Raw genomic sequence first — 19,627 nt, forward strand, 5'->3', positions numbered from 1 at the left:
CCCCCCCCCCCCCACTGTCCCCAAAAAACACTGCCTGCCTGCCTCCCCTCCCTGCTGGCCCCAATAAACATAATGTTTGGTCCCTTGCTGCTACCCCCAGTAAGCATTGCCCACCCCACCTCCACTGCCCCCAATAAACATATCGCCACCTCACCTGGTCCCCTGATGTTGCCCCCCCCAAGGTCACAGCAGCACAGAGGATGTCAGGAGAGGAGGGTGCTGATCTTATAGGAGAGGACCGAGCAGCACAGAGGATGTCAGGAGAAGAGGGTGCTGATCTATAGGGGAGGTCCCAGCAGCACAGAGGATGTCAGGAGAGGAGGGTGCTAATCCTATAGGAGATAGTCCCCCTTTATAGATGGTCTCCCTCTTTCCCCCCTTATAGATGGTCCCCCTCTTTCCCCCCTTATAGATGGTCCCCCTCTCCCCCCCTTATAGATGGTCCCCCTCTTTCCCCCCTTATAGATGGTCCCCCTCTCCCCCCCTTATAGATGGTCCCCCTCTTTCCCCCCTTATAGATGGTCCCCCTCTTTCCCCCCTTATAGATGGTCCCCCTCTTTCCCCCCTTATAGATGGTCCCCCTCTTTCCCCCTTTATAGATGGTCCCCCTCTTTCCCCCCTTATAGATGGTCCCCCTCTGCCCCCCCTTATAGATGGTCCCCCTCTTTCCCCCCTTATAGATGGTCCCCCTCTTTCCCCCCTTATAGATGGTCCCCCTCTTTCCCCCCTTATAGATGGTCCCCCTCTTTCCCCCCTTATAGATGGTCCCCCTCTTTCCCCCCTTATAGATGGTCCCCCTCTCTCCCCCTTTATAGATGGTCCCCCTCTTTCCCCCCTTATAGATGGTCCCCCTCTTTCCCCCCTTTATAGATGGTCCCCCTCTTTCCCCCCTTATAGATGGTCCCCCTCTCCCCCCTCCCTTATAGATAGTCCCCCTCTCCCCCCTCCCTTATAGATGGTCCCCCTCTTTATAGCTGGTCCCCCTCTTTCCCACTCTATAGATGGTCCCCCTCTTTCCCCCCTTATAGATGGTCCCCCTCTTTCCCCCCTTATAGATGGTCCCCCTCTTTCCCCCCTTATAGATGGTCCCCCTCTTTCCCCCCTTATAGATGGTCCCCCTCTTTCCCTCCTTATAGATGGTCCCCCTCTTTCCCCCCTTATAGATGGTCCCCCTCTCTCCCCCTTTATAGATGGTCCCCCTCTTTCCCCCCTTATAGATGGTCCCCCTCTCCCCCCTCCCTTATAGATGGTCCCCCTCTTTCCTTCTTTATAGCTGGTCCCCCTCTTTCCCACTCTATAGATGGTCCCCCTCTTTCCCCCTCTATAGATGGTCCCCCTCTTTCCCCCCTTATAGATGGTCCCCCTCTTTCCCTCTTTATAGCTGGTCCCCCTCTTTCCCCCTCTATAGATAGTCCCCCTCTTTCCCCCCCTTATAGCTGGTCCTCCTTTCCCCCCCTTATAGCTGGTCCTCCTCTCCCCCCCTCCCTTATAGATGGTCCCCCTCCCCCCCTCCCTTATAGATGGTCCCCCTCTTTCCCCCTCTATAGCTAGTCCCCCTCTTCCCTCTCCCCCCTTATAGCTGGTCCCCCTCTCCCCCCTCCCTTTATAGATGGTCCCCCTCTTTCCCCCCCCTTATAGCTGGTCCCCCTCTCCCCCCTCCCTTTATAGATGGTCCCCCTCTTTCCCCCCCCTTATAGCTGGTCCTCCTTTCCCCCCTTATAGATTGTCCCCCTCTCCCCCTTCCCTTATAGATGGTCCCCCTCTCCCTCCTCCCTTTATAGATGGTCCCCCTCTTTCCCCCCCTTATAGCTGGTCCTCCTCTCCCCCCTCCCTTATAGATGGTCTCCCTCTCCCCCCCCCCCCTCCCTTATAGATGCCCCCCAGTGAGTAAATAACACAAAAATAACAAAATATAACTCACCTACCCTGCGTTCCCCCGTCGATCCTCTCTCGGTCTGATGCGCGGCTGCCGGGGGTGTCCGGTCCTCTCCCCGGCAGCGCGCGCATCACACAGCTCCTAGTGCCGCCTGGGCCCTGACTTCCGGTACGTGCACTCCCAGTACCGGAAGTCAGGGCCCCAGGCGGCACTAGGAGCTGTGTGATGCGCGCGCTGCCGGGCAGAGGACCGGACACCCCCGGCAGCCGCGCATCAGACGGAGGCAGCCGGTGACTCTTGTGACCGCAAGCGAAACAATGCTTGCGGTCACAAGAGTGCAGTGGCGAGGGGGCCTCCCGGGCGGCATTATAATGTGGGCGGCAAGGCATGGGCCCCCCCGGAGCCTCGGGCCCCGGGCGGCCGCCCAAACCGCCTACATTATAATCCGCCATTGGGCCGCTCAGCCAATCCAGGCCGGGACCGCTCTGAAGCTAGAGCGCGAGGTGCCCAGGGAAAACCGGACCGCAGGGGCAGCCCTGGAGCGTGGATAGGTAAAGTACACAGTTTACGCAAGGACATCGGTAACGACAATGGCCGATATTTAATGACAGCGACCAATCGCTTTAATTACTATGGAATCCTGGCAGGAGTGTACTGTACTTCAAGTCGTGATTCATTGTTTCTTTATATTGTTCTGATCATGTGTTTTTATTAGAGATGAGCGAACCTCGAGCATGCTCGAGTCGATCTGAACCCAAACTTTCGGCATTTGATTAGCGGTGGCTGCTGAACTTAGATAAAGCCCAAAGGCTATGTGGAAAACATGGATATAGTCATTGGCTGTATCTATGTTTTCCAGACAACCTTAGAGATTTATCCAAGTTAAGCAGCCCCCGCTAATCAAATACCGAACGTTCGGGTTTAGATCGACTCGAACCCAATTCGCTCATCTCTAGTTTTTATCAATAAAGTGTTTCTATTCTTGTGATTAATTAGAGGTGCAGTGAATTCTTATAGGTTTAAAGTGTGAACGTGGCCTAAAAGTGTAGCACTAGCAGTACAGAACTTTTATTCCACGGGACAATTATCGTTCAGATTATCGTTAAGTCGTTCGATTCTAAACGATAATCGTTCGGTTGAATAGCAGTTAACGATTAACAACCGAACGAGAAATCGTTGATCGTTTAATAAGACCTGGACCTATTATCATCGTTGCTCATTCGCAAATTGTTCGCATTAAATAAGACGTCGTTTGGTTGTTCGCAGTAGTTACGAATGCAATAGCGACGACAAGACAACCGCAAGAACAAACATAAGTAACTATTATCGTTCCATGTAATAGCGGTCGTTTGGATCGTTTATCGTTAACGATTATGTAAATGATAATCGTCCCGTGGAATAGGGCCCTTACTCTTGATCTTTTCCCCCTTTCTTTTAGATTTCAGTGTCTACATGCCTTATGTTTTGAATGAGGGACAGCAGGATATGCATCACACCACACTAGGAACGTTTCTAAAATGTGTGTATTCTACCTTGGGACACAGGATGCATGTTTATTGTAGTACACAGAGTGAAACTTAATGTCAAATTGTGAGGGAGATGTAAAGTGTAAAGTACAGTTGGGGTTCATTTAAAATGCAATGCAGATGACATCAGCGTCCGTATATGTGTTGCCACCTGTGACCGAGGGATTGTACTTATGGGGCAGTCATGTGTTCTGTGCATTAATAATTACGTAGGGAGCTTCGAAACATCGTCAGTACAGTAGCACGAATATTTAAACTGTTTTGGAGCTTTTGGCTGTGGCGTGGCTACCATAAAGTGCCCATACATATTTTTGCTATAAGACTTTAGCTACATCTCTGAATGATGCCGCCACTAACTCTGAACTCTGTTCCATAGCACATCGTCACTATTAACGGACATAAAACATTTGAATTCATAGACACCACAACTTTACAATCGAAGTGTTTAGGATAGCAGATCACAACCATTATATGAACCAGTTGCATAGGAACGTTTACATGATCTGACCCTTAAAAGCAGTGTTCACAATTGCTTAGATTGTACACATTACCACAGTATGTAGTGACAAGTCTAAACTGACCCCTGCGGCTTTCTCACTAATATATAGCACAGACCTTTGCCTATATTATGCCACTGACAAATAGTGTCTGCAGAAAACTACTTACGGGCGGGTTCAGACTACGGAATTTGCATGGATAAAATCCAGTGGATTCCATTGCTCGTACGCGCTCACGGCCACGTGCCTTTCTGCCGCCTTCACAGACACCATTCTATGGGCCGGACGATTCCGCTATCCGCCGAAAGGATTGACATGTCATTATTTTTCTGCGGAATGCGGAAATCCGCCCGTGCATAGAATGGTGTCTATGGCACGGACGGAGAGGCGCGCAGCCGTGAGCGCGTACGAGCAACAGAATCCATCGGATTTTATCCACGCGAATTCCGTAGTCTGAACCCGCCCTAAGAGAGAAATCCTGGGAAATACAAAACAGGCAGGCTGGCAGGGAGCGGTGGAACTTAATTAAGAACATACAGTCCTCATGCCTCTGTATCGCCGTTCACAGCTCCCATTTTCACCTAGAATCTGGGTCACGTACCCGGCATTGTCACACCCCAGTCACCAATTGGCTGAGCGAGCAATCGATTAGGCAGGTAGGTGATGTTGAAGCTGGAAGATTTGCAGGAGGCGCTACAGGGCACGAGAATAGATAAATATACTTATGTTCCTGCAAAAAAAAAAAAAAAAAATTCTCCTTTTTTCTGCTTCTCTTTTAATGTTTCCGTTCTGCAAAGAATAACAAAACTTCTGCTTAGTAAGGAAGTCCCTTTCATGAATGGGTCAATGTAACATATCCACCTCTAAAACTGTGTGCAAGCAGGGTGATAACAGAGATGATAACAGTTCCTATTAGGAATGTCACAGCCATTATCAGACAGACAGTAATAATTGGTCTTGTCCAGTAGAAGTTTTCAGTAGGATATATTTACACACCCGTAGTGCAGCCCGCGACCGAGGACCTGCAGCCCGCACTATGAGTGTGCATCTCTAGTGCTCCGTGCTTCACAGAGCACTACATTCACACTTTATTACCCTAGCGATCTGTGCCGCAAAAAACAGTCCACATTGCAACATGTCTTTTGTTTGCGCCCCGGATCGCGGCCCCGTATACATATACTGACATGTGAATGGGGCCATTGAATAACATTGGTTTTAAGTTCTGTCTGCAATTACCTACAGAACGGACGTGTGAATGTAGCCCAACTGTAAACATCTCCCAGGTATGTGTCGTTTTCTGACAGCCACCGACTTGACATGGCATCCTTGTCAAAAACCTATTGGAAAGGTGTTACCAGGAACGCACTGTGTTATATTTTGGGGTCACTATGAGGCACAGAAGAATGTGAAGCACAATAAAATACAAATGGAAACCTCTGCACCGGGCCAAGATCTGTGCCTGTATACTGCACCATTTACCAGTATGATTTTCTATTTTTAAGTGCATGTTTGCCAGCATCCAGGAGTCATCTTTACAGCGGCAGATGTCCCTGGTATGTACTATTTTAAGGAAGCCGTATGGTGGCTTATTCCACATTGCAAACACAAATGGACATCTTATGTGCAGTTGTGCTTCTTCAGCTCGTCCTCTCTACTTCAGTGGACACTTCCATGTAATCTTAAGTTTCTTAGCAACACAACACATGGAACAGCCTGATTACTGTATAACATAACTGTATAAAGCTTTATATCTAGGTAATTTTAAACCCAGAACTTACTTAAAAATGGTGAAAGCCCCCACTCGGTCTAAACCGAAAATTTGCAACTTGTAACACGGCCAGTAAAGTGTATTTTGTACCTTAATGGTGTGTTCACACCTACAGGATCTGCAGCTGACTTTCTGCAGCAGATTTTATTTAAATAACTGAACACCGCATCAAATCTGCACCATCAAATCTGCTGCGGATCTGCTGCGGATCCTCTAGGCGTGAACGCACCCTAAAGGGGTATTCCACTCAAACAACAACATTTACATCAGCTGTCTCAGATGGATGGGAGATGGAGAGCGAGAGAAAAGCTCAGACAATTTTTTGTGTCATCAGTAGAAAGCAGCAGCTTGGAACTGGGGGAATGAGACTGAATAGATAACAAGTATGGAATGAAATGTTAGTCTCACCAAGGGCAGCAACATATGAAAAGTTGTGTTTGGGCGGAATACCCCTTTAATATGACAGCCATACAGTTACCAATGACTTAATTTCCAGTCCTGACTGTGGTGCACTCCCTATCAGTGTTCAGCTATCATTTACAGGTCATGGGTTCAGTAAAGACAACAGTACAGAACAAGAGGGTAGTCAGTATGATTTACAGCCACTCAGGGACTCTGCAATCCGCTGCCTGAGGCGAGATGTTCATCTCACCCCATGACAGATACAGCACAGACCTTAAATCGGCTCCCAGCAGTACCTTGACCACACCATATGAGATCATTCTGTGTCTGTATATAAAGCAAAGCAGACAAGTCAACTGCGTTTTATTAACCCATGGTCATATTCTGATAATATATTGCTCTAAAGCCTAAAGGCTGAAGAAGTTTGATAAACGCAAGTTTTTGTTTTTATTTATTTATCCCCAGACTTGGCCCTTTAGGAGACAATATGACATGTGACCAGTAGTGGATTATAATAGGGGCGTTTTGGGCGGCAGCCCGGGGCCCTGAGCTCCTGGGGGGCCCATGACCACCCAAAAAGACTTATACTTTCAATGGTGTACTGTCTCCTGGCTACACTTCCGCCATGATTTGCAAAAATCACAGGTTTTTTTTATAGCAACTTTGCACAAATCAGGACATCATTGACATTATCTATCCTGTACTATGAACGCCAGGCTAGTGCTTCCAGAGTTACAGTGGGGTGGGGGGGCCCAGGCTTGGTGAACAGCCCGGGGCCTATGGTAAAGTTAATCCGCCCCTGCATGTGACTGATGTACTAAGGATGTGTTAGGCCAGCTTCACATGTCTTTGTTCTACATATGCTGCCTCCCCCGTCTCAGATCCAACAAGTTTCCTCTCTACTCTCTCTTTTTCTGCTGGAGTTCTGAAGAAAACAAAAAAGGAAACACAGCCCACTGCAGCCATCAGTTTAACAAAGGACCTGTTTCTGGACTGTGGCTTAAAGTGTCACTGTCATTAACATTTTTTTTGCAGAAATCAATAGTACAGGCAATTTTTGGGTTTATTAGCCGAAAAATGCATTTTTATCATGAAAAAGCAGTTTGAAGATCTCCACCCCTGTCTTCATTGTTCTCTATGGAGAGGGGAGAGATGAGGCACCAAAACAGGACAACAAAGAGTTAATTTACAGCTACATCACCATGCTCTCCTCTGACATCAGCACTAACCTCTCTGACCTCTGAATAGGGACTTTCAGCGGCTCCCTGCTGTGTAATCCTTTGTTCTCTGCTGCCGACTAATCTCCCTCCTCCCCCCTCAGTAGCACAGACAGGATCCAACTGACATAAAACAGCCGAGATTTCCTGATTCTGAGCAGTGGATGACAGAAAGGAGAGGAGGGGGGGACCTGGGAAAAGTCTTTCTAAATGCATATAATAGCATATTTGCCTAATAAACCCAATTACAAAGTTAAAAAAAAAAATTTAACAACAGTCACTCTTTAACCTCTTGCTGGGAAAGCAGAAAAAATTATATGCGCAGTGAAACAGGGAAAAAAAAAAATCTTTTTCTTTGGGGGGGGGGGTGGCGGTCTCTAGTTTAGGTGTGGAGTTTTGAAACTCTGTTCTATTGAAGTAAATGAAGCTGAATTGTATTACCACACAACAGGGGTGGGGCTGTTTTTGCGTTCAAAATGTGCGTTCAAAATGAACAATTCCTCGTTCATCGCTTGATCGTTCACAGCGCTTACACATACGATTATCATTCGGAATCGTTCTGTGTAAACGCAGCATTATACAGATTAGTAATTTAACTCTCCAGTCGCCCATGTCCTGCAGAAAGTAATGTATTTCTTGTCTGACACTGTACTCTTTTCTGCCACCTCTGTCCATGTCATGACATGGACAGAGGTGGCAGCAGAGAGCAATGAGTCAGACTGGAGGGAAAACACCAGTTCCTGCAGGACATACAGCAGCTGATAAATAACAGCAGCTGATAAATACTAGAAGACTTATAATTAACCTCTTAAGGACGCATAACGTACCGGTACGTTATGCGTCCGCAAGAGGTGTTCAGAGTGGGGCCGCGCGGCGACCCCGCTCTGAACCGCCGCGATCAAAGTTGACAGCTGCATCCGAATACTGTATGCAGCACTTCCCTGGTGTCTAGTGGGGTGGATTGCGAGCGATCCACACATCCTTCACCTGCCGGGGTCTTCGCCAAAATGGCGCTGATCCCGGCTCAGTACTGGGATGCTTTCGGCTGCAGCAGCCGAAAGCATCCGAGTGCCGATCTCATTGATCTTTGCTGTATAAGTATACAGCAAAGATCTCAATGAGAGATCAGTGCACTTATACTAGAAGAGGGGGACTTCTAGTATAAGTGTAAAAAAAAAAAAGTGTTATTAGTAAAAAGCCCCCTCCCCTAATAAAAGTCAGAATCACCCCCTTTCCCCATGTTTTAAATAAAAATAAATAAACAAACATGTTTGCTATCGCCGCGTGCATAATCGCCCAAACTATTACTTAATCACATTCCTGATCTCGCACGGTAAACGGCGTAAGCGCAAAAAATCCCAAAGTGCAAAATTGCGCATTTTTGGTCGCATCAAATCCAGAGAAAAAATGTAATAAAAAGCGACCAAAAAGTTGCATATGCGCAATCAAGGTACTGATAAAAAGTAAACATCATGGAGCAAAATATTACACCTCACACAGCCCCATAGACCAAAAGGATAAAAGCATTATAAGCATGGGAATGGAGCGATTTTAAGGAACATATATTTGTTAAAGGAAACCTGTCACCCCCCCCCCCCCCCCCCCCTGTGCCGGGGTGACAGGCTCCCGACCCCCTGTTAGATCCCCCTATACTTACCTCATCGCGCCGGGTCCCGCTTCCTGAGCCGGTCGGGTGAGTGAGATTTCAGCGCCGGAAGCATGCGCTCACAGGAGAGTCCGATGCCCATAGAGAATGACTGCATTGGACTCCCCATTCATTCTCTACGAGCATCTGACTTACCTGCGAGCGCGTGCGCCAGGCGCTGAAATCTCAGTCACCTGACCGGCTCAGGAAGCGGGACCCGGTGCGATGAGGTAAGTATAGGGGGATCTAACAGGGGGTCAGGAGCCTGTCACCCCGGCATGGGGGTTGACAGGTCCTCTTTAACAATGGTTTGAATTTTTTACAGGCCAGCTCGTAATTTAAAAGTTATACATGTTAAATATCGTTGTAATCGTAACGACTTGAGGAACATGTATAACCAGTCAGTTTTACCCCAGGGCGAATAGCGTAAAATCAAATACCCCCCAAATAAAAGAAATCCGTTTTTTTTCAATTTCACCACACATTGAATTTTTTTTCCTGGTTTCGCAGTGTACTTTATGCAAAAATTCAGCCTGTCATTGCAAAGTACAATTAGTGGCGCAAAAAATAAGGGCTCATGTGGGTTTCTAGGTGGAAAAATGCAGGTGCTATGGCCTTTTAAACACAAGGAGGAAAAAACGAAACCGCAAAAATGAAAATTGGCTCCCTCCTTAAGAGGTTAAATAGAAGTAATTTACAAATCTATATAACTTTCTCAAACCAGTTGATTTGAAATAATCTTGTAATGCCAGAGTCCCCTTTGAAATAGGTTATCCCAAGATGTAAAGTTATCATAGGAGATAACTACTGATCAATGAGGGTCCAAACCCTGGGACCCCCAACTCATCCTCAGATAACGGTGTTCTGAATGAATGGAGCGGCAGCAGCATGCATGGCCAGCACTTTATATATTCTCAATGGCACTTCTGAACATTGCATTGTCAGATCTTATTGTGGATAGGTATTAACCCCCTTTAACCCTTATTTGCTTTTGTGGTAACCATGACGCAGTGCCAGATCATCATATGATGGACACTATCTATTCATTTCTGCTGGGAGGTACATGTCACATGATCAAGACAGAGAGGAGGCAAAAAAGTTGTGAACAGAGCCCAATATGTAACCCTAAACCAAATCTAAACGATTTCACAAAGTGGATGATAACAGAACACAATGCCAGGACAGAACATTGGTCTCCTGAAATGTTAATCCATAAAAAAAACATCAACATAACACAACAATGTCACGTCTTGTGAAGAAACCGCAGTTATGTCATAAAGGCAGGCAGTGTCCTTTACAAAACAAGTAGGAGGAAGGCGCTCACACAGTAAGCTGGGAAATCAGCTCCACAAAAACTTCAGATGACATGAGGCTTTAAAGGGGTACTCCGGCATCATTTGTTCCTTTTAAAGCAACTTGTGTCAAAGTTCTACAGGTTTGTAATTTACTTCTATTAAAGAACCTCAAATCCTCCAGTACTTAGCTGCTTTATGTCCTCCAGGAAGTGGTGTACTCTTTCTAGTCCGACACAGTGCTCTCTGCTGCCACCTCTGCCCATGTCAGGAACTGTGCAGAGCAGGAGAGGTTCCCCTTTAATATGGCACAAAGTAACAGGACCAACATTTGTTCTTATGTTTGTAATATACCTCTCTATCTTCCGATATCATTAATTATTATTATTATTATTAATAACCCTTTGAGGACCAGGCCCAAAATGACCCAGTGGACCGCGCAAGTTTTCACCTTTGCGCTTTCGTTTTTCCCTCCTCCCCTTCTAAGAGCTCTAGCACTTTCAGTTTTCTATGTAATTGCTTGTTTGTTACAGGAATAGTTGTACTGTGTAATGGCGTCTTTAATTTTACCATAACATGTATGACGGAATCCCAAATATATTATTTATGAAAATATAAATAGGTGAAATCGTAAAAAAAAAAATGCAATATGGTAACGTTTGGGGGGTTCCTGTGTCTACGTAATGCACTATATGGTAACAGCGACATGATACTATTACTCTATAGGTCAGCCCGAACACAACCATATGCAGGTTTACACAGATTCTCTAATGTTATATATTTTTTTAATGAAATCCTTTTTTTGGCAATTAATTATTAATAAAATGGGACTATTGTGACGCTTATCACCGTTTTATTTTTTCACCTACAGGGCTGTATGGGGTGTCATTTTTTCCGCCATGATCTCTAGTTTTTATTAATACCATATTACCATATTTGTGAAGATCAGACGTTTTGATCAATATATATATATATATATATAACATAAAATCCGTAATCCGCGCACTTTTTTCCCTTTTCGTCTACGCCGTTCACAATGACACTTGCTATATTCTAATAGATTGGACAATTATGCACGCTACGGCATATTATATGTTTATTTTTATATGTTTTATTTATATAATGGGAAATGGGGGTGATTTAAACTTTTATTGGGGGGGGTTTGGGGTAGTGTGTTAGTGATTTGTAACCTTTTTTTTTTTTTTTTACACATTTGAATTCCCTTTGGGGGACTTGTACATACACTACTTTGATTTTATACACTGATCATTGCTATGACAGGAACTGTGCAGAGCAGGAGAGGTTCCCCTTTAATATGGCACAAAGTAACAGGACCAACATTTGTTCTTATGTTTGTAATATACCTCTCTATCTTCCTATATCATTAATTATTATTATTATTATTATTAACCCTTTGAGGACCAGGCCCAAAATGACCCAGTGGACCGCGCAAGTTTTCACCTTTGCGCTTTCGTTTTTCCCTCCTCCCCTTCTAAGAGCTCTAGCACTTTCAGTTTTCTATGTAATTGCTTGTTTGTTACAGGAATAGTTGTACTGTGTACTGTGTACTGTGACATAGGCATAGCATTGATCAGTGTTATCGGCGCTCTGCTCATTGAGCCTGCCTGTGCAGGCTCAGTGACCAGAGCGCGGATCGGAGGCAGTCCGTGAGAGACCTCCAGCGTTCCGTTTTAACTATCGGGACCCCCGCGGGTCCCGATCTGTGAGTGATAGGGGACTCCCCCTGTCACTTACACTTAACCGCCGAGACCGTGCCGCTGCGTTTTAAGGAGTTAATGTAACGCTGCAGCGTGTCATTAATGGTGAGGTGCCGGCTGCTGATTGCAGCTGGCCCCCACCTGCTATGAAGCGCGCTCCACTCCGGAGCGCGCTTCATAGCTCAGGACGTACTGGTACGTCCAGGGTCGTCTGGGGACAGACTTTCAGGACATACCGGTACGTCCTAGGTTGCCTAGGGGTTAATAATAATAATAAAAACACCCAATGGTACCACACCAAAATGTGATGAGATAGTGTAGGGCAAACCCAGCAGCAACATCCTCATCCGAATGCCAACAGTTCGGCAGGTCTCCTCCACACTACCGGACATTTTGGTGGGGCACCTTTTTTTTCTCCATAGGAAACTGCAGAACCCAAACACTTTTTTTTTTTTTATACTTTAAAAGCCCTTTTATTCCAAGATTAGTAGCAGCAGCAGCATTTTTTATTTACCAGAAACTGATGAAAGGTGACAAAAACACGAGTTGTCCTCACGTTTTTCCCCCATCAGTCGTTGGAGAGGCTGTACAGCACAGTGTTCCACCGTATGGGCTGTCCAGAGATCAGACATGTCCAGTGCATTGTCAGACGTTTTGGACTGTCTGATTCAAACAAATTTGGATCAGTTCAAAGATCCCCAGCCTTACACACAAAAATTCTGACCTCCCATTTATGTGAATAGCAGCTATGTTGGATAAAGGGCGATTATAGGTGTAACTTCTAAGCATTGGTGGTAATAAAAAAAAAAAAAACACGGATCAAAGTGAATGCGTTTTTTTTTTCCTTTTTTTAAGGTACACAAAAAATGGGGTTGACTTTGTTTTTCTGTCCGTTAAAAGTAACCAAAAAAAAAAAATGGATACGTTGAACGGATAGGAAAAATGTAGTGTTGACCCAGCCTTAGAGGTAAGCTAACCTCGAGCATGTTTGGATTCATCTGAACTTCAACGCTCTGCATCTGATTACTGGTGGAGGCCCTACGGCTGCCTGGAGAACATGGATATAGCCATAGGCTAGTCTGTATCCAAGTTTTCCTGGACTCCCTAGGGCTACATGCAACTTCTTCAGACACCGGTAATCAAAGGCAGAGTTCAGGTTCAGAGGAACCAAAGTATGCTCAAGGTTTGCTCATCTCTAGAATGGTTTTACCAGAAAGTCACAGTCTCAAACTGTTCTTTGAGGCTTTCCCCCTTATTTAACCTCTTAAGGACATATGACGTACCGGTACGTCATATGTCCGCACTAGCACTTCAAAGTGAAGTGCCGCGATCCCGGGTGCCGCGAGTAGCCCGGGACCGCTGCTATTAGCGGGCACGGTCTGATCGCCGTGCCCGCTAATTAGCTAATCGGAGGCAGCTGTCAAAGTTGACAGCTGCCTCCGATTACCGGAGGCAACGTTTCCCTGGTGTCTAGTGGGGGAGATCGCTCCTCCGGGACCTTGTCCCGGAGGAGCGATCTCCGTTACTGATGCCGGCCGGGGACGCGTCCAAGATGGCGCCGTCCTCGGCTCGGCACTCGTTCGTTTTCGGCTGCAGCAGCCGAAAGCAAACGAGTGCCGATCTCATGGATCTCTGCAGCATATCTATGCTGCAGAGATCTCAATGAGAGATCACAGTGTATATACTAGAAGTCCCCCAGGGGGGCTTCTAGTATATGTGTAAAAAAAAAAAATATAGTGTTGTTTATAGTAAAAAGCCCCCTCCCCTAATAAAAGTCTGAATCACCCCCCTTTTCCCAGGTTTTAAATAAAAGTAAACAAATAAATAAATAAATAAACATGTTTGGTATCGCCGCGTGCGTAATCGCCCGAACTATTAATTAATCACATTCCTGATCTCGTACGGTAAACGGCGTCAGCGCAAAAAAAACTCAAAGTGCAAAATTGCGCATTTTTGGTCGCATCAAATCCAGACAAAATGTAATAAAAAGCGATCAAAAAGACGTATATGGGCAATCAAGGTACCGATAGAAAGATCACATCATGGCGCAAAAAATGACACCTCGCACAGACCCATAGACCAAAGGATAAAAGCGCTATAAGCCTGGGAATGGAGCGATTTTAAGGAACGTATATTGGTTAACAACGGTTTGAATTTTTTACAGGCCATCAGATACAATATAAGTTATACATGTTATATATCGTTTTAATCGTAACAACTTGAGGAACATGCATAACAAGTCAGTTTTACCCCAGGGCGAATGGCGTAACAACACATTTCCCCCAAATAAAAGAAATGCGTTTTTTTTTTCAGTTTCCCCACACTTTGAATTTTTTTCTGGTTTCGCAGTGTACTTTATGCAAAAATTCAGCCTGTCATTGCAAAGTACAATTAGTGACGCAAAAAATAAGGGGTCATGTGGGTTTCTAGGTGGAAAAATGCAAGTGCTATGACCTTTTAAACACAAGGAGGAAAAACCGAAAACGTAAAAACGAAAATGGGCCATGTCCTTAAAGGGTTAAAGTGTCACTGTCGTGAATTTTTTTTTTGCAGAAATCAATAGTCCAGGCGATTTTAAGAAACTTTGTAATTGGGTTTATTATCCGAAAAATGCATTTTTATCATGAAAAAGCAGTTTGAAGCTCTCCCCCCTGTCTTCATTGTTCTCCTATGGAGAGAGCTAAAGAAAAGACCAAAACAGGACAACAAAGAGTTAATCTACAAATCCCTCACCCGTTATCTGTTCTGACCATCACCAGTGACCTGTCTGAGCTCAGATTACAGCTGTCACCCAGCTCCATGCCTGTAATCCTCTGTTATCTGCTTTCTGCTGCCGGCTAACTCCCTCCGTCCTCCTCCCCCCTCCCCTCTCCCTAGAACAGACAGGGTACGTCTCCTGCAACAAGTCACAATTTTCAGATTTTTCAGAGTGGATGAAAAAGAGGAAGGAGGGGGGGACCTGGGAAAAGGCTTTTTACATGCAGATAATGGCAGATTTGGCTAATAAACCCAATTACAAAGTTTCTTAAAATCGCCTGGACTATTGATTTCTGCAAAAAAAAAAAAAATACGACAGTGACTCTTTAAGACAATATTTTAGTCAAAACCAGCAGAGGATCTGTAATGGCCTAGAAAGGTATTTATTGTGAGGCGTCTGGAGATGTATTGTTGCTATTGGCAACCTTAGACAGTCTGTATTAGGGCCTATGTATTTGTTGCTTTTTCCTAACTCTCTTATGGAGATAATGTTTTCTGTCACATATTTATTCAATATGTTATTATGTATTAATCACTAATAATACAAGTTGAGCTTGATCAGTGCTCCTCCCCCGCAACCTATCACGCGGGCCAGGAGAAAGCTAGCCCCGCCCACCTTTTACCCAGAAGGGCTGTGCGGTCTCCTCAGTGACAGTTGGTAGTCTGGCATTGCCAGAGTCACATCTAACCTCCCTACGTCACCTCAGTAATCCTGTCAGACTCCATCTTCAACCCCCTAACCTGTTTCCAGTCAGCCATAAGGACTAATACGTGTCTTCAAAGTCTCAGCAGGACATCCTCTGTATTTATTAGTGCCTGCTGTCGGATTGGTGACGTGATAGAGGGTCTCCCATTCACCATCCACATCTTCCTGGCTTCCAAGTCAGTGTGTCCATGCGTCTTCCTCCTACATGATAGTGAGCGTCGACAGCGTCAAGTCTCTTCAGTAACTTCAAGTACCTATTCACACGTACCTCATAAAGGCTGGAAAACCGCAAAGTCCCTGGAACAGGTCTGTCTACTTGAAACCCTATTTATCCACCAAGTCTAAGCTATAGTAACCAAGGTAACCCTCCCCCTGAAGCAAAGGACTCTGATCAAGCCAACAGTTTACTGTCATCAGATGCCCTTGTATTGGATTGTATATAGTTATCCTTCAAGTAAAGTCTTAATATACTTTCACCGCTATTAAGTGAAGACTTTTATTAAAAATTTTATGTCCCTGTGTGTATGCTGAAGAAGACAAGGGCCCCAGCACCCTCGGACCCCACCGTGACAGGAAGGTTTCAGAAGGTGAGCCCTAAGGTTGCACTACACCACCCAGCAACACAATACCCTCAGCATATCACACCACATACCACCAAAGGGTCATTATAGATCCAAAACACAGACAATGCTACAGGTCTTCCCATTATAGCTTATCTGACTCTGGGAACACAGATAACTAATACAGGCAGGTGATGTGTGCAAAGACGTGTGCACATTACATGGGGGTCTCTACTAGCGGCTTCTGGCAATGAGTGGGTGTCCTGAGAACAAGTCCACTTACATGTATAGAATAGTCATGGATGATGTGGAGGGGTTATGTGCCAATACAGACCTGCACAGGCCAATGGTCCCATTTACTGCAGAGGCCTGAAAGTAGTCACTAGCTGGATTCAGTCATCAAGGCACAAGTTTTAACTAGAATTTAAAGGGATATTCCTTTGTGAATGTCCCCTAATTCATAGTCAACCACATCATGTAAACATGGAGCCTGTACAGGGGCCCTATATGACAGATTTCCACCTCCTGCCTCCCCTCAACCCTTATCCACCCTCTGGGGTCACATCATCAGGGGCAGAGGAACACGGGGCACCATCCCCATATTCAGGAACACAGGGCACTATCCCAATAGTCAGGGGTACAGGGCACATCACCTGTTAGGACACCTCCAATAGTTAGGGGTACAGGACGCCTCCTTGGGGAGGGGGGGCAGATTATCGGTAAGGAAACCTCCCCATCTTCTGGGGTACAGGACGCATCCTTGGAGGGGCAGATTACCTGTAGGGACACCTCCGCCACAGTGAGGGGCAGATTACCTGTAGGGACACCTCCCCCACAGTGAGGGGCAGATTACCTGTAGGGACACCTCCCCCACAGTGAGGGGCAGATTACCTGTAGGGACACCTCCCCCACAGTGAGGGGCAGATTACCTGTAGGGACACCTCCGCCACAGTGAGGGGCAGATTACCTGTAGGGACACCTCCGCCACAGTGAGGGGCAGATTACCTGTAGGGACACCTCCGCCACAGTGAGGGGCAGATTACCTGTAGGGACACCTCCGCCACAGTGAGGGGCAGATTACCTGTAGGGACACCTCCGCCACAGTGAGGGGCAGATTACCTGTAGGGACACCTCCGCCACAGTGAGGGGCAGATTACCTGTAGGGACACCTCCGCCACAGTGAGGGGCAGATTACCTGTAGGGACACCTCCGCCACAGTGAGGGGCAGATTACCTGTAGGGACACCTCCGCCACAGTGAGGGGCAGATTACCTGTAGGGACACCTCCGCCACAGTGAGGGGCAGATTACCTGTAGGGACACCTCCGCCACAGTGAGGGGCAGATTACCTGTAGGGACACCTCCCCCACAGTGAGGGGCAGATTACCTGTAGGGACACCTCCGCCACAGTGAGGGGCAGATTACCTGTAGGGACACCTCCGCCACAGTGAGGGGCAGATTACCTGTAGGGACACCTCCGCCACAGTGAGGGGCAGATTACCTGTAGGGACACCTCCGCCACAGTGAGGGGCAGATTACCTGTAGGGACACCTCCGCCACAGTGAGGGGCAGATTACCTGTAGGGACACCTCCGCCACAGTGAGGGGCAGATTACCTGTAGGGACACCTCCCCCACAGTGAGGGGCAGATTACCTGTAGGGACACCTCGCTGGGGAGCTGGGCCGCCCTGAAGAGCTCCAGCACTCGGCCATTGGACGCCACCTTCTTGGTGCTGTCAGTGTCACAGTAGGCGAACAGGTCAGAGTAATACTTCTGCTCGGCATCACTCAGGGACAGTCCTTCCATACTTCACTGCGGTACCGTCACCAGTCTGTACACAGCCAGGGAGACCTCCGGATGGGGCGCCCGATCCGCTCATGTGTCGGGGGGAGCCGGGGCTTCCGCTTCCTTCTCCTCGGGGTGTGCGAGCAGCAGGTGGGGAGCTGAAGTTCACACTAGGCGGTACCGCCCCTCTCTGATAACTTCCCTCAGCACATGGGGCGCTCACAGTGTCCGCCCCTGACAACTTCTCTCAGGAGCCCGGAAGGGGCCGGTGCACCGCGGCAGCGCTCCCGGTCACTGGGTGCCGCCGACCGGCCCCAACACGGCCGAACGTTCCGCTAGCTCAGCGGGCGCCTGGTGTCCACAACTCAGGTCACTCCGCTCCCCGGGCTTCTTCCGCTCGGCGCTCCGTGGATACGTGTGTTGCACCCGGGGTGACGTCGTCACATACACAAGTCCGAAACAGACGTGAACTGGGGAGCCGGATGTAGAGCAGAGCACCCTTCACCCGCCGGACTGACGGCTCTGGGAGCAGCGTCCGGGACAGCAGCGCCCCTAGTGGTAGGGAGGGATATCCAGGCGCCGCTGTACCCACTGCCCGAGACGAGAGCGCGTACGTAGTGCCTGAGGGGAGCGCGCTGATGAACACACGTTCTCTGGGCGCCACCCCGCGTCACCGTGCGGCGTTACACTCGGCTCTTAGTCCTTGTACATACACCAGCAACGTACTGACTACTGGTGTGTAGTGGTCCCACATAAATACACTGCTCAAAAAATGAAACACATCCTAGATCTCAATGAATAAAATATTCTCATTGAATACTGTGTTCTGTACAAAGTTGAATGAGCTGACAACAAAATCACACTAAAATCATCAATGGAAATCACATTTATTAACCAATGGAGGCCTGGATTTGGAGTCACACACAAAATGATGGTGGGTTCACACTGAGGAATTCTCGCAGATAAATTCCTCGGAATTCCGTGGGCTGTATGCACGCACGGCCGCGCGCCTTCCCGCCGGCTGCATAGACACCACTCTATGGGCCAGCTGATTCCGGCGTGTTAATTCTTTCAGCGGAATGCGGAATCAGCCGGCCCATAAAATGGAGCCGGCGGAAAGGCACACGGCCGTGCGTGCGTACAGCCGACGGAATTTATCCCCGAGAATTCCTCAGTGTGAACCCACCTTTAGGGTGCATGCACACTACGGAATTGCCGCGTATAACCCGCTGCGTATTCCATTGCTCATACCTGCGCGCGGCGGGGTGCATTTCCGTCCGTACCATAGACACTATTCTATGTGGAATGCATAATCCACCCGGGCATAGAATAGTGTTTATGGCATGGGCGGAAATGTGCGTCGCCGTGTGCAGGTATGAGCGACGTAATACACCGCTGGTTATACGCAGCAATTCCATAGTGTGCATGCACCCTCAGAGTGGATAAACACACTACAGGCTAATCCAACTTTGATGTAATGACATGAATGACGTAATGACATGACACCGGTGGGGCTGGTTCTCCTCTCTCCACCTCTCCTCCTGCACCCTGCTGTTGCTTACAGCCCCTCCTGTACTTCACTGTCTGGCATACCTTGTGTAAGGAGGAGAGGAAAGAGAGCATGTGGTGACAGGGGCTGGAGGGATCCTGCAGGGTTATCGCTGCCAGGGACAGGACTGTGAAGAGGAGCAACAGAGGCAGCTCTGACAGTGATTATTGTCAGTGTGTCTGTCAGGCTGAAAGTTGTAGGAAAGAGGGTGTACTGTGTAAGAGAAAGCACAGAGCCCTCCACCCTCTAATGCTGATGTTTGATTGTCAGTTTATGCCTTTTTTGCCAATAACTGTGCCCCCCCCCCTCCCCTGCAGCATGGTTGCTTTTC

General features: G+C 47.4%; 1 protein-coding gene across 6 annotated transcripts in view; it reads right to left on the minus strand.

The window, feature by feature from the left end:
* The window catches only part of REPS1 (RALBP1 associated Eps domain containing 1), a 71,903-nt gene extending 53,615 nt beyond the window's left edge, over positions 1-18,288 (minus strand). For 2 of the 6 annotated variants that reach the window (XM_069975025.1, XM_069975022.1), the window contains exon 1: positions 17,616-18,288. In XM_069975025.1, coding sequence (XP_069831126.1) covers positions 17,616-17,768 — 153 coding nt within the window. In that variant the 5' untranslated portion in view covers positions 17,769-18,288. Of the gene's footprint in view, positions 1-16,741; positions 16,752-17,615 lie in introns of those variants that run through there. The other 4 variants (XM_069975023.1, XM_069975021.1, XM_069975024.1 and 1 more) reach the window with 3 other exon arrangements.
* Positions 18,289-19,627: the final 1,339 nt, after the last annotated feature.

This window comes from Dendropsophus ebraccatus, chromosome 6, assembly GCF_027789765.1.
Source record: "Dendropsophus ebraccatus isolate aDenEbr1 chromosome 6, aDenEbr1.pat, whole genome shotgun sequence".
NCBI classification, from domain to species: Eukaryota; Metazoa; Chordata; class Amphibia; order Anura; family Hylidae; genus Dendropsophus; species Dendropsophus ebraccatus.